The sequence below is a fragment of the Grus americana genome, chromosome 1, assembly GCF_028858705.1.
Source record: "Grus americana isolate bGruAme1 chromosome 1, bGruAme1.mat, whole genome shotgun sequence".
NCBI classification, from domain to species: domain Eukaryota; kingdom Metazoa; phylum Chordata; class Aves; order Gruiformes; family Gruidae; genus Grus; species Grus americana.
The window spans coordinates 66,935,555-66,949,859 of NC_072852.1; the positions used below are offsets into that span (position 1 = coordinate 66,935,555).

The window sequence follows — 14,305 nt, forward strand, 5'->3', positions numbered from 1 at the left end:
CACACACATATTCAACCCTACCTCAACAGCCACCTCATAACAAAGAAAGATATGACCTGTAATAGTATAGGGAATTATTATAATGTCAGACAGCATAGCCAGGATAAGGGGTTGCCATCTTTTTTCTTTCCAAGCTACTTAATTCCATCTTCTCAGATGTAACACCACAATCTGTATGTATGCTAAACCAGATCAGTGACAAATCCATTTAGACCATGATTTGCCCGAATTTTGGAGGGAGAAGATAGGCATTTTGAATGCAACTGGTAAATCATAAAGGTTTGTCTGTTCTTACCAAACAAGCCCATGTCTCTCTCAAAAGAACATCAAGAAGAGAATATAGCATCTACATCTTGCACACTGCTTTCTTCCCCCAAGTATCTAAATGGGCCTTATAAATATTAATTTAGCTCAACATCCTTACACAATAATATCATTATCCCATTTTACATTTAAAACCTGAATCCCCAGATCAAATGCAACCTACAACAGAAAGGATCTGCCTTGACTCAGAATACCCTAATTATAAAACCATCTATTATACCTGTAAAGTTGCAGAGCAGAACAAAATCATATTTTATTCTACAACTCAGAATCATAGCATTCTGAAAAGTACTCGAAACTATGCACTGTGCAATGCAAGTAACAAACCCCCACACGCACACATTTAAAGAAATCCAATGTGCCATTTCTAAGAGGTTGCCCAGAAACTCTCTGAATTCTCCATCCTTGGAGGTTTTCAAGACCCCACTGGACAAAGCCCTGAGCAACCTGGTCTTGAGTTCAGAGCTGGCCCTTTTTTGAGGAGGAGGTTGGACTAGAGACCTCCTGACATCATTTCCAGCCTGAATTGTTCTACAGTCTCTCACAATCCAGCACACCCTGGATTGCACACTAAAAGTTCTTAATTGTTAGGAACCTAAACTGTGTTCTCTGCTTGCATCAAAAATCTAAGATTTATCTTATGATCAGAAGGTAGATATGCCTCTGCTGCTCCTTCATAAGATAAAGAGCACTAGTTAGTATAGAATGAACATTTAAACTCCCAAGGGACAACTGAGATTACTTTCTTGATCAGCTGAAGGATAATATAGAAACACTACAGAAGACAAACTTGAAACTAGACAGCTTCAGAACATTTAAAGTGTTATTCTCGATACGCTTGGAATCTTTCAGTGCAACCCAGTAAGGTAGCATCTGTAAGCCACAGAACGTGCCCATTAAATTGTTTGTATCTCCTACAAGTTTGTTTTCATTTCTCCTTCTTCTGCTCTATCCAGAACTTATCTATTTCCGAACCTCCTTCTAAAAAGTCACATACTAATCCTCTCAAGGGAAAACCTTATTTGTACAGCAAAAGAGGACGGGAAGAAAAACACACACAAGAAAATCATGTTCTCCACACTCTAGACAATCATTATTATAACTGAAATGCTTTCTTTGGCCTGCTTTTCTCAGCAGAAACAGAGAACAAATAGGGAGACTTAAAACATTAAAGATATTTTGTATATCCAAAAGATTTTGACTTCATGACATTTACTAAATGGACACAACAAATGTGACAACAGCTGTATGTTCTTCCAAGTAAATTTTAAAAAGCACACTCGAGTTTTAAGATTACAACAACTGATTTTTCAGTCAAATGAACAAGAAAGATTAAAAGTCTCTTTCCTACTAGGCAAAACACACTCTTGGATCACACTTACCATTTTCATCTCCAGCTGTTTTCCGACCATCCTCTGGGGAAACATGCACCAGCTGCAGAATAAGGGGTCTCCGGGTGACAACTCCAGTACCTCGTGGGAGCAGATCCCTCCCCACAAGACTTTCCAACACAGAACTCTTTCCACTGCTCTGAAAATTGGAATACAACTACATGATTTTCTTAAACATAAAAATTACTTAATATTTTAGTTTTAACTTGCTTTCATCACTCCTGCAAATAGTGTTCTATTCTGTCCTCAGTTACACAGTGCCCGAAGGAGCACACGATAGACTCACTGCATCTAATACAGTGGTATCACATTGCATAGACACTAAAGGACGCAAGTCTGCTATAAACCAGTAATTGTCTAAATCTGCTTGGGATACTTAAAAGCCATGTAGATAGATGTATTTTCTATTTCTTAAGACTAAGTTAAACATGTAATAGGTTTCAGAAAAATTAACATTTTCTACCCCAAATATTAATCTCTCCAGAAACATTTTTAGAAAAGAAAAATATTTTTCTTTATAATGCTCAGCAAGATATTCTGTATCTTCTACTATGTCACTTTCTAACACCTTCGCTCTGTAGACTAAGGAATTTAACCTTCTGTTAGTATTAACACGGGCTGGCCATGTGAATACGAAAATACATTAACTATGTACACTTGAGTACATTAAGATATTACAATCTTATATCCCTTTCAGTTTGCTATTTTTTTGTATAATGTATTATTAGCTTCCTGAGCGCAGACATTGTCTCATACTCTAAATATACAAACATTGTTTTATATTGTCTCTCTCTGTATGTATACATTCATAAGTATTTACAAATGAACTGACTGCAAACATCGGTCTACATAATAACAGCCTGTAATAAGTCGTGAAATACTTGAAGGCTGTGAAATTACAAATTCACTTTGAGAGTTTATCCTTAAAACGTTCTTCTGTGGCACTTTTGTATAAACTGCAGAATTGGGCTACATGGTCCAATAAGCAGCTGTGAACACATGGGTTTTAAGAAGACCGATTCAAGACTGTTACTATGTTAAAACTAACAATAAAAAACAGACCCAGATAGGTCAACATAATAATTTGAAAGTGTGACTGATAAGATTTTGTCTTTTTAACAGAACTGTATTAAACTCTTCCAGTTTTCTGCAGCTGGAAAGTCAACACGAGCATGAGAAAACCTGCTCTGACAATCATTGCCATCAGCTAGGATATGTTTATATGTTAATGCTACTACCAAATAATTTTCTTAAAAAAAAACAACACCCAAACAACCACAAAACAAAAAAAGCAGATGCTTCTGACAGCTAGGATGTGCATTACTGCTATACAACCTCAATTCAGCTTACCAGTTCTGAAAGAACAGATTTGAGACTTCAAGTAAATCATAAAATGAGTACATAACCTAGCATAACATGAAATAAAAGCAGTGTTGAATATCTTTTAAATACCATACATTTAATGACATCTTAGGTGACTTTTCTAAAAATGCAAAATAGATCAGCAGAGATCAAGCAACACAGCACTATCAGACAGCACATTTCTGCTAGTGCAGTAAGACAAGACAGGAACATATTACATGAGAGCATTAGAACCTATTAAAATAGGACTTGTATGCAGAAGCACAAAATGATTAAAATACAAGGCCAAACCCCTAGAAAGTTTGAATAACGACAACAAATGAAAACTTTCTTTTCTTCTAACGCTTTACTGTATAACTATGCTTTATGGCACAGAAAAGTGCTGGTTTATAAATGATGTTATTTGCCTCAACAGGTGAATAACAAACCTTGTATATCATATATACTTTTCAAAGTAAATCTACATCAAATTTGACATCAGTGAGGTCAACTGTCTAGAAAGAGTAGGGAGAAGGACAGGGTCACAGGAAACAGAAACAGCCTTATTAAGATTTTTTGCTTAAAAGATGCCCCTAGAAAGTAATTAATAATTTTCTTCTTCAACTGACCTTCTCCTATCAACTTTGGGCACCTTCCATGCAAGGAGCTTATGACAGGACATTGGCATTGAAATCTTATCAAAGACTAACTGAAAAACAATCTGGCCAAAGCATGAACTAGTTCTGGAAGCCTCCCTGACAGTAGCACACTTCTGAAGAACTAATGATATTACAGAATGTGAAAAAACATAAATTTCAGAATGACAAACAACAAACCACTTCTTAACAAACTTCGTGATTTAAAACAAATGAAATCTCTGCTCAAAAAGAGTAGACATGATAAAGGTTCATAAACTGCATTGGAAAAAAAAAAAAAAACCACCCCAAAACCACCAGGGTTTCATTTATTAAAAATATTTTTAACATCTCTTGAGCAAGACTTCTTACACATGGGTAGAATGATCACTCAGTCTCAAAGGGCTGGAGGTGAGACTTAGATGAAGTGGCTTCTCCTGAACATATAATTCAAGTAGAGAAGGGATAGTAAGAAATAGCTGAAGTCCCTACCAAGAACCTCATCAAGACAGGAAGTCCATGAGATAAGTTGCTGCACACTACTATTCATTGTTTGACCTTTCCAAAAGAGTGGTATTGCAGGAAGCTGAGATGGGCACACACCAACCTACATATGAACTAAAACACTATGTCTTATACCACTTCCACAGTTATCTTTGGACACAGAAGGAACAATCTGGATCCTTTGCAAATGTAAAGTCATACGTTAGATGACACGCTACAGTACTCCACACATCAGGAAATTTGTTTCAAATTGCATTACGTTCCCTTATTAAAGCAATATGTTCTTGGAACATAATACAGTATCTAATAACACACTCAATCTGGGCCCCATCCACGTCCATTACCAAGAATTGTCTGGGAACATGGTAAAGAAAGCAGTAAACACAAAGCTGATCTTTTTCTGCCAGTGGGGGAAAGTGAAGGATATGGGGTCTGTTCAGAATACAAATTCAGTTCAGCCAGTCCTTCATACAACAGATGCAGACAGAGACTAATACTGACGACCAAAGGTACCATGGAATTTTTAGGAGTAAGTCTGCAGCAGCATCACGCTTGTTTTGTCATCTCATTGGAATGTTCATCACAATGTTAAGTGTGGACTGAAATGCATAAACTCATTTCATGAGGAGTCTAGAAAAACATTAACAAATTCTAACCTTTTGTGGCAGATCAGTCAGGTTTTCCTCTGGACCTATTATCTGATCCTAATTTGAAATATCTATAAGCTGTGATATCTAAAGGAACTTTATATAGATTGCTCAGAAAAAAAAAAAAGGGCAAATACAGGAACAACTTGCCGTCTGTTGCTTCTTTAGCCATTTGTGTCAAACTTCCATTGCTGAGTGTTTAACACCCTGCTCTGTTAACCATCATCAGTCTCACAGATAAGCACCTGAGTTTGATGGATGGTAAAACCATTTTTCCTAGAAGTACTAAGATAAGAAGAGAAGATCCACCCAGGGACTTACATATTTTATTTCAATACACACTGACAGTATATATGATGTAAATCTTATCAGCTTTCTCACTGCCTAACAGTTATATTTTCATCACTGTCAACATCATCTTCAGGTTAATCTAAAACAATCAAGGATGAAGGGCAGAATAACAGGGAAATGATTGTGCACTTACTCTCACAAATTAAAAAGATGGTATCTGTAAGAACTGTGATCCACTCCAAAAAGCCAGCATCTCTACTGTATAACAGTCTTAATGATCTTGCTTTGGCCTCCCTATCCTTCAATGCTTCTTTACTTGTCCATGCATATTTCAACCACGTGCACTTCTTAAGTATCAAAAGACCTTTGCTCCCATCCATTATGCTAATTAATTCCTATGAGAAAATTTGGTTTACAGCCTGCTGTATTACTAACCACATTTTCAGGAATTCAGAAGCAGCAGACAGCAGTTCATGACTTTATAATTGTCCAGCTTCATTAACAGCAAGAGATCTTACTTTCAAAAACACTTCAGGATTGTTGACAAGCCAAATGGAAGAGACTCTGTATTGAAAATTTTGAAGTAACACTACAAACAACCAGTCGCATTCATCCCAAACACTTCACAGAATCACAGAATGGTAGGGATTGGAAGGAACCTCTGGACACCATCTAGTCCAACCCCCCTGCTAAAGCAGGATCACCTAGAGCAGGTTGCACAAGATCGTGTCCAGGTGAGTTTTGAATATCTCCAGAGAAGGAGACTCCACAACCTCTCTGGGCAACCTGTTCCAGTGCTTGATCACCCTTAAAGTGAAGTTCTTCCTCATGTAAACATTTACTTCACTAGCTTTCTTATTCTTTTTCCAAGGCCTCATTAGCATTCCTAATTTTAGAAGACTTGTGCCCTATACCAAACAGCATGCAAAGATGCCTTGTCCATATCCTGACCAATCCTCTTCCACTATTGCTAGTTATCTTCCACTTTGAGGCCTGTCTACTGCAGAAAGGCCTAGAAGACCCTGCTGGTGAAGACCAAGGCAAAGAAAGCACCAAGTGCCTCGGCCTCGTCCATATTCACTGTCACAAAATCACCTGTCACAGTCAGCAGCAAGCCTGTATTTCCCTCATTTCTCTTTTTTCTTCTTTAACTGCTGATGCAGTGCTGGAAGTTGGTCTTGCTGTCTTTGATGTCCCTTACCAGTTTCAACTCTAGTGGAATGTTGGTTTTCTTAATACCATCTCTGCATATGCAGGCAGTATTTTTATATCCTTGAGTGAGCTTGTCCTCACTTCTACCTCCTGAATGAGTCTTCTGTGTTGATGCTCAAGTCATGATTCCCTTTACACTGCTTTCCTTACGTGTCCACTCATTTTCCAGAGCATTTGTATGGACTATTGTTTTGTGCTCCAACGAGGTTTTCCTTAAAGGCATGCCAGGTCTCTCGAGTTTCACTGTGTCTTGTGACTCACTGGATCCCCCCAATTAGCTCAGTAAATAAGCCAAAGTCTGGTCTTATTCTTAGGAAGTCCATCCAGCAAGAAGGCAATAAACACAAAGACTCACCTGGAGTCTCACTGATGCACAAGAACCATGAGATTTTTTTACAGTCATTTGCTCAGACTGTCGACTGTTGCATATTTCAAGTATTATTACAATGACAATAGACGTGTATTAGCCGCAACAAATTTCAAGTTATCTTACAAGAATCTGCTGCCTTCCTCCTGTCTATCTTTAGACTTCATAATCGCTCTGTGGAGCCAATGTAAAATAAATCATCTGTGGGAAAAAACTTTACAAGGAAACATGTCATCCTACTGAGGAACTTCCAACAAGAAAATTGGTTGAAAGGGGTGTAAACTTTGTTCCTTGCTTTTGATAGGACAAACTGATAATTTTTTTTTTATTACCTGATCAAACAGGAAAATTGCAAAGAACTCCTGCAACACAGGAGGACAGCACAAGAAAATACAAAGGCAATGATGTCAGTATTTCCTATAACTTTTTCAGCAGCACAACAATAACAAACATTTCGGAATGACAGTAAGGAATTGTGAAGTAGGAGAGACTTCTCAGTAAGACATAATATTTCCTGAAGAATTCTCTTAAGAAAAGCAATGCATCTACTTTGACATCTGAGGCAGAATGGTGGCAATTTTGCAGTTTCTGTCATATGATTGTAAAAGTCCTGCTGGCTAAATCATGCTCTTAGCTATACATACAAATATGGTTTACTAAATGTACTTCTACTATTGGGAAATAGAAGCTAATGCATTTTTGCTGAGGTCTCATCCATAGGATTATTACCCAGATAGGTGCTCTGAAAAGAAGTTCTTTGCAGTAGCTACCCTGGAAGAGTTCAGCACGCTATAACTAAAGAGCAGCAAGATATTTTTTTTTCTTTCCTTGTTTTGCAAACATGAATTATTCTGAAATAAAAGGTCGGCACACATGCAATTCCAGAGCAGTTCCACAAGGAAACTGCTTTGGTTGGAATAGTTATTGTGGCAGGATTTTCCTATGTGAACTAGGGACAGCCCAAGCTAGGCTGGTTCCAAAGAGCCAACAAATTTAAAAGTGTATTTACTAATCAGAAGAGAATTCTGAAGTTATAAGCAGGCCTAATGAATTATTTTAAGACATACTTTGAAACAAAATTATACTTCCAGAAAGATGTAGAAGAGCTAACAGGCTGATCCCAACTTGAGAAAGCAGTGAAACCAGCATAATGCGCTGCTGGCTGTTGCAAAATATATTTTCTCTGTGAAAGATCTTGTCCGGATTACAAGACTGTTGTTCCTGCAGGCCATTTCCCACTCAGTTGAATAGAGAGCTTTCCTGAATCAGTCAGGAAGAAACTGGAACCCACAGGAACTCCCTCCACAAAAGACAGCTTATGTACAAGTAGTAAGGAAAGTCAGAATTTGCACAGCTCAGTCAAAATTCTTCAGGAATCCTGTATTTATACCCTATCTAAATGTAGATACATGACAAATAACGGCAAGTAGATAAAAGATTTGTAGATGTATTCTTTCTCAATACATCAATTCCTAAAATCCTCCAATCGTTCACTTAAGAAAAAAATACCTTATGTAATTAGAAACAATGAGTACAGAACTACTCTAAATTAGATCATGGAACTGTGGTATTTGAAGATCCACATTTCAAAGCCCTACAGACAGACCTTACATAGTATGGCTTGTACTATTATATTCATTACTTTTTCAGTTAAATCAATCGAAACAAAACCAATTTATATCTTCAAATTAATAAAGTTCTAAACAACAGAGTTGTTTTGGTTTGGTTTTTTTTATTTTTTTTATTTTAAGAGAAGCCCAGTCAACCTTCTGGCTACTATATGAACAAACCTTTTCCAAGAACTGCACAGCCATTTTCTCTCCAGATTCTGAAACACATTTGCCAGGGCTTTCTCCTTTAATACTCTTCCCCTTCACTTTCCTGAAACCATATTTCCTTTGCACTGTCCCCTGTGGACAAGATACAAGATCCATCCATTCTAATTAAAATATAGGTCTTCCAAGAAAGACAATTGCCAATCGCAAGATGAACAGGACCCTGGCAGCAAGCACACAAAACTAGTGGCGGTAGGTGAGGGGGTGGAATACCACTTCATTCACATCCTTCTACAACCGTGTATTCTCTCCACTCTTCAAAAATAACTGGGTGTTTGCAAACAATAAAATCAGTATCTTCATTTAAAAGATGCTAGATATTGCTTTCATATTAAAAAATCTGTAGAGATTAAAGGCAAGATGAGGAGATCAGTTATTAGACCTATAATTGTATTTTAATTCATACAGTCTGCACATAGACACAACGAAAATGCCATCCTTCCAATCATAGAAGCCTTCAGGACCTAAAAAGTATAGCTTTTCAGAAATGGAGAGGGCCCATCAGAGAAAACAAACAGCACAACTCAAATGTTGTTTGCACTATATAACTTTAGCAGCAAAATTTATATTGTGTCTGGTAAATGTAAACAGCCAATTAACGTCAGTCTCACTTTGCTGCTTGTCTGAAACAGACACCAGACATCAGAGCATGATTTGGCAGGAGGAAGGGATGGCAAAAAGGAAAACAGTTATGCCCAAATCCAGATACAGTGCATGTCAGATATCAAAACAATTAAAAAAAAAAAACAAACCAAGAAGTTTGGAAAACATTTGGGAGAAAAGACAAGCTCTCCGCAGTCAGCATGGCCAGCACTGAAGCTATGCTCAAGTTACATCCCCTTTGACAAATGTAGATACAAATGTAATTTTGCATCTGCTTGAAATCATAGGAAAGATCCCTGGACCAAAAAGAAACTCAAGAGAGGAGGGAGGAAGACATTCCTGAGTTGAGCTTGGCATAGGGTTTTCCTGGTTGCTTGGCACAAGCTGGAGTTTCCGTCACCTAAAATTGGCTTTTTGCCAACACAGTGTAGGATACATTGAATAAACTCAATAAGCAGAAGCAACTTAAATTTCTGTTCCCTGACCTACCCTGACAGGGAAAGGTCACAGAAGCTCAGTAGGGCATTTGAAGTTTAACGCTACAATGTCAGTCTCTCTCAAACCAGATGCTTTGATACAGCATCCACTGGATTCTCCTCGTCCCAGTAGCCAGGACCACACATTAACTTCTCATTGCTGCCAACTTCTTATCAGGCAAATTACCATCCTAACTGTTCAGCCTACCAGAATACATAGTTACACATTTTCAAATGCTCAGGCTATCTGTTCTCTCAGATCAATAAAACCTCCTCCTTGGCAAAAAAAAAAAAAAAAATTGGTTTAGCGTTGAAATATCAAACATGGTACTTAGTGCAATCAGCAAAAAAAAAAAAAAATTAAAAATGTAATACTCATCTGTGAGCCAGTCACAGAGGCAAACGAAACAGCTCTTTCAGACAGAAACATCCAACAGAACAGTCTATGTTATATATTGTACACCGCCCCATTTAAAGTCCCAAAATAGCATTAACCGAAGACTGAGCAAAAATACTATATAAACGTAAACCTGAAAGGTCATTTAAAAAAAATCTCACTGTGAAATTCATTAGTTGCTAGATCCATTTCACCATGATGTCTCTACTAGAATCAGCACTACCAAGTGCAAATAAAGCCCACAATTTGTTTTTATCATGTCAATATTGGAAGAACTTTGCTACAAAACTGACACTAAAATTTGTAGGTCAATGACTTCTAAAAACCCAAAACAGATTCCAAGAATCAATGACCTGAAAAAAATAAAGGTAATTAATTTTTTTTACACATATCTAGGCAGAGCTTTTGTTGGCTGGTTGTTTTTTTTTTTAAATTTATTCTAAAACTCATGCCTACTTTTGTAGTGTAGGCATTTCATTTTTGTGACAGCATCTATATGCCCTTAACATACAAAAGGTTGTAACTAACCAAACAACTTTTCTTCCCCTTGCCTCCTTTTATTATTCTTTTAATGTGTTTGGTTAAGGCACTTCAATACCACCTTGTTATCCCTTACAAGTGTGGATCACAAAGCATTTGCATAAAACACATCAGAAGGTTGAGTATTACAGTATTATTGAACAAATATTGTTTATATAGTGGGTATTACAATATTATTGAACAAATATTGTTTATACAGTATTCCCAGCCTGGACTTTTTTTTTTTTGCACTTCAGTAATACAGTTCTAAAAATGGAACTGTAATACTGAATTGGGGAAAAAATAGAACACCTATCTAGGAATGGCAAAACCACTGAAATAATGATGAAAACTTGGAGGACACTCTCAGACTGCCAAGTTCTATCAGCAGCAGTGTCTTCAATTTTCTTAATAGACCCTGTACTAAGATACAGAAATAACTTACATGGTATTTATGGGGAGAATGAGCAGGAATTCTCACATGACTGAGTCACGGGAACACCACTAGAAGAAATGTGAGAGGCCATCTAAACTTGCAAAATTTACTGAGAAATATTTTGTAATTAGTAGCAAAATCCATCTAGAAAGAGGAAAAATTGAGACACTTCAATTGCTCAGAACACAAGGATGGTAGGAAATTAACCCCAAAACAACAGAGGAGGGGAAAAGGGGACATGGGAAACAAAACACATTCAAAGCTAAATTAAGGATTATAATCACTTTCTGGTTCTATATACTCTAGAAAAGATAGAATTAACTTGATGCACAGAAGCAGAAATAAATCAGAACTGAAGAAGACACAAGCACAAAACAATAAAAGAGGTGAGACAGGTGAGAAAAATAAACAGCAAAAATAACTTAAAGCATTTTTCTTCTCCTTGTTGAATATGTAAAAAGGTAATTTAAGAAAAGCAACAGGCAAACTGGAAGTAAAAGCAGCATAAATCAATTAACAGCATTACAGAAATCTTAACTGGTAGCATCTGTTTCCTATAAAGAAAAATTGAGGTGCAAAATTCAAAATTGTTTGTGAATATTATTCAAAGAAATAAAAGACTGCATATGCCAGTAGGCTACAAAACAAAACAACTCCGTGAACAAACATAAAGGCCATGTAGTACTTAATCAAAAATATCTCAAGAAACAAGATTTTTTCAAGGCACATTTAAAAAAAAAAAAATGGAAGCAAGCTACCAGCAGCAAAACTACCAGCTCTAAGGCCATATTTGAGACATTTCCAGAAATCTGGTCTATGATAAACTAATTTCAAATTAATAAAATAATAAAATTTTATTCAAGTTATTTTAAGACTAATTGCACAAAATAACCATCTACAGAATTACCATGTCAGTAAATACAATTATATCTTCCAACAACCCTGACTAAAAACAGAACAAAAAAACCCACGATAGAGCTTGCTAGACATTTTTGCTATATATTTTCCTGGAGTCTATAAAGGACTTTGTTTTGGCAGGCTAAGAAATATTGTACTAACTCAAGGGTTTTTATGAATATACTGAATACAGCACTGAACGGATATTAATACTGATGGGTAGACTCTTGAAGTCAAAGGCATATCAATACTGTCTTAACTCTCAGCATCTACTGTACACACATGAAAAGTTAACTAGGACAAAGTTGTCTAAAAGGATGACAACTAAAAATAAAAGCCACTTCAATGTATTTCATATAGTGAAACGGAAAAAATGCTTTATTTATTTTACTTAGAAAAATGCCACACCACTGCCTTGCACTTTCTGTTGCAGAACTAAAAGAAAAGCAAACAAAACAAAAAACCAGCTTGCTTGTATGATTTTTAATGTAAAGGAGATTAAATGTCTTCATAAAGTGATGGACTCCTATAAGTTACAAAAATACCAAGTACCCAATATAGCTTACCAGTGCAAAGTCTCTCCCACCCAATTCAAGTATTTTAGATCTATTTTATAAAGTGGCTGATATAAAGTCAATGAATCTATCTGGTAAAACAGAATGACAGATGGTTGCCTCACAACCAGTTCAACACTGTAGTTGGCTTTGAGCAAACCTATTCCATGCTTCAGCAATGTACAAGCTTTAAACATACAGCTCACGTATTTTAAGACATATAATGAAATCCCTGACTGCAGAGTCATAGATATTACTGTCTGAGGTAGGCATGCTATTGTCAAGTACCATCAGACATTCAATAAACACTTTTAATTTCACAGAAAGAAAGAGAGAGATCCATTAACTTCAAGTTTTAGTGGTGTTTAACATTTCATTTTCATCTCCCTTATGACTGCTGCAGTCCTGGTCAACACATGTTCTACTGTCAAAAGTTTTGCTGAAGAATGGCATCCTATTTGAATAGGGTCTGAGCTATCTTCGAGCCCAGCAGCAGCATTATCGAGCTGAGACACACACGTAACTGCCACAGCCAACAAAGGCTGGCTTCGCCGCTCACCTTCATTCCTCATCATCAGCTGAGACAAAGAGGTCCAAACGACATAAGGACTCGTAGCAACGTAAACCGATCCACGGTTGCAAGATGCCTTATCGCTACCACATCCCTTTTATTCAGCCCCCACTTCACGGCGGCTGTCAGGGAAGGGAAGCCACCGACTAGCGATGGCGGTCACGCTGAAGCACAGGGTCGGCAACAGGCCCCCCGGACGGGCGGTGCCACCCACACCCCCGGCGTGGAGGCCGACGCGGAGCCACGGGAGAGGGGGGTCAGAGCCTTCCGGCAGCCCTCGAGAGCTCCTCGGGCGTTCAAACCGCTACCGAGAAGCGCGAAGGGGAAGGAAGGGCGGTGGAAGAGGCACTCCCATTGCAAATGGTGGGGAGGCAGAGGAGCCGGGGAGGTAACGGGGGAGGACGCGGGCGTCCCGGCCTCCCTCGGCTGCCCGCGTCCCCCCGTGCCCTTGGCGGAGGCCACCGCGGGTCAGCAGCTCCGGAGGCGCGATGGACGCCTCGACTTTGCCCTCAGGGCGGTAAGGGCCCGCGCCGCCCGCTCCCCCACCGCGGCCTGGCCTGCTCCGCTCCGCCGCCCCCTCCTCGCCTCACCTGCGTGCCCACCACCACGATTTGCGGCAGCTGGATGATGTCGGCCCCCACCGTGTTGAACACATCCTGTAGCTTGTTAATGACGGGGATCAGCGCCTCCATAGCGGCGAGGGAGAGCAAGAGCCGGGGAAGGCGTCGGCGATGAATGGGCGCGACGGGCAACGGCTCCCGTCAGCCGCCCCCTCCGCCTGCCACCATTGGCGCCAGCCCCCGCGCACGGCACGGCCCCCAGCAGGCTGTGCGCGCCCACTGGGCGCTGCGCCGCCGCCGCCAGGCATGATGGGAGTTGTAGTGCAGGGGAGGCTGCGCGCGCGGGCGCCCTCTCCGGCGGCGGCCGTTGGGGCTGTGAACCGCCGCAGTGCGCCGGCCGCTCCCGACCGGGGAAGCAGAGTTTGTGCTTGGCCAGCGCCCAGAGGCCGAAGGCGTTTGAAGATCAGACAGCGTAGTCGCTGTGGTCTTGTATTGCAAGCCATTCTCAGGTTTTATTCTATCTTTCGATACGATAAAGCTGATCCCCTCCGGGGATCAGCAGTAGCGGGGTGGCCCGTGAGTTGAGGTGCCACAGGCAGCCCGTGTGGGGGAGGCAGGCCTCATCACTGCCTGGGCTGGCTGCCGGAGGTAGTTTTTAGCAAGCAGCGTAGAGCGGCAACATTTATTCAAGGCACCGTGTTTTGAAAACGCTTGAAAAGCGTGAAACAACCAGACGTGCGTGCAC

At 39.4% G+C, this 14,305-nt stretch overlaps 1 protein-coding gene across 6 annotated transcripts in view; it reads right to left on the minus strand.

Annotated features, from left to right (window-relative positions):
* DNM1L (dynamin 1 like) overlaps positions 1 to 13,813 on the minus strand; it is a 42,195-nt gene extending 28,382 nt beyond the window's left edge. For 4 of the 6 annotated variants that reach the window (XM_054819471.1, XM_054819461.1, XM_054819442.1 and 1 more), the window contains exons 1-2: positions 13,591 to 13,807; positions 1,707 to 1,854 (exon numbers count right to left, since the gene is read on the minus strand). In XM_054819471.1, coding sequence (XP_054675446.1) covers positions 1,707 to 1,854; positions 13,591 to 13,692 — 250 coding nt within the window. In that variant the 5' untranslated portion in view covers positions 13,693 to 13,807. Of the gene's footprint in view, positions 1 to 1,706; positions 1,855 to 13,590 lie in introns of all 6 variants that reach the window. The other 2 variants (XM_054819453.1, XM_054819489.1) reach the window with 2 other exon arrangements.
* Between the last annotated feature and the right edge of the window lie 492 nt (positions 13,814 to 14,305).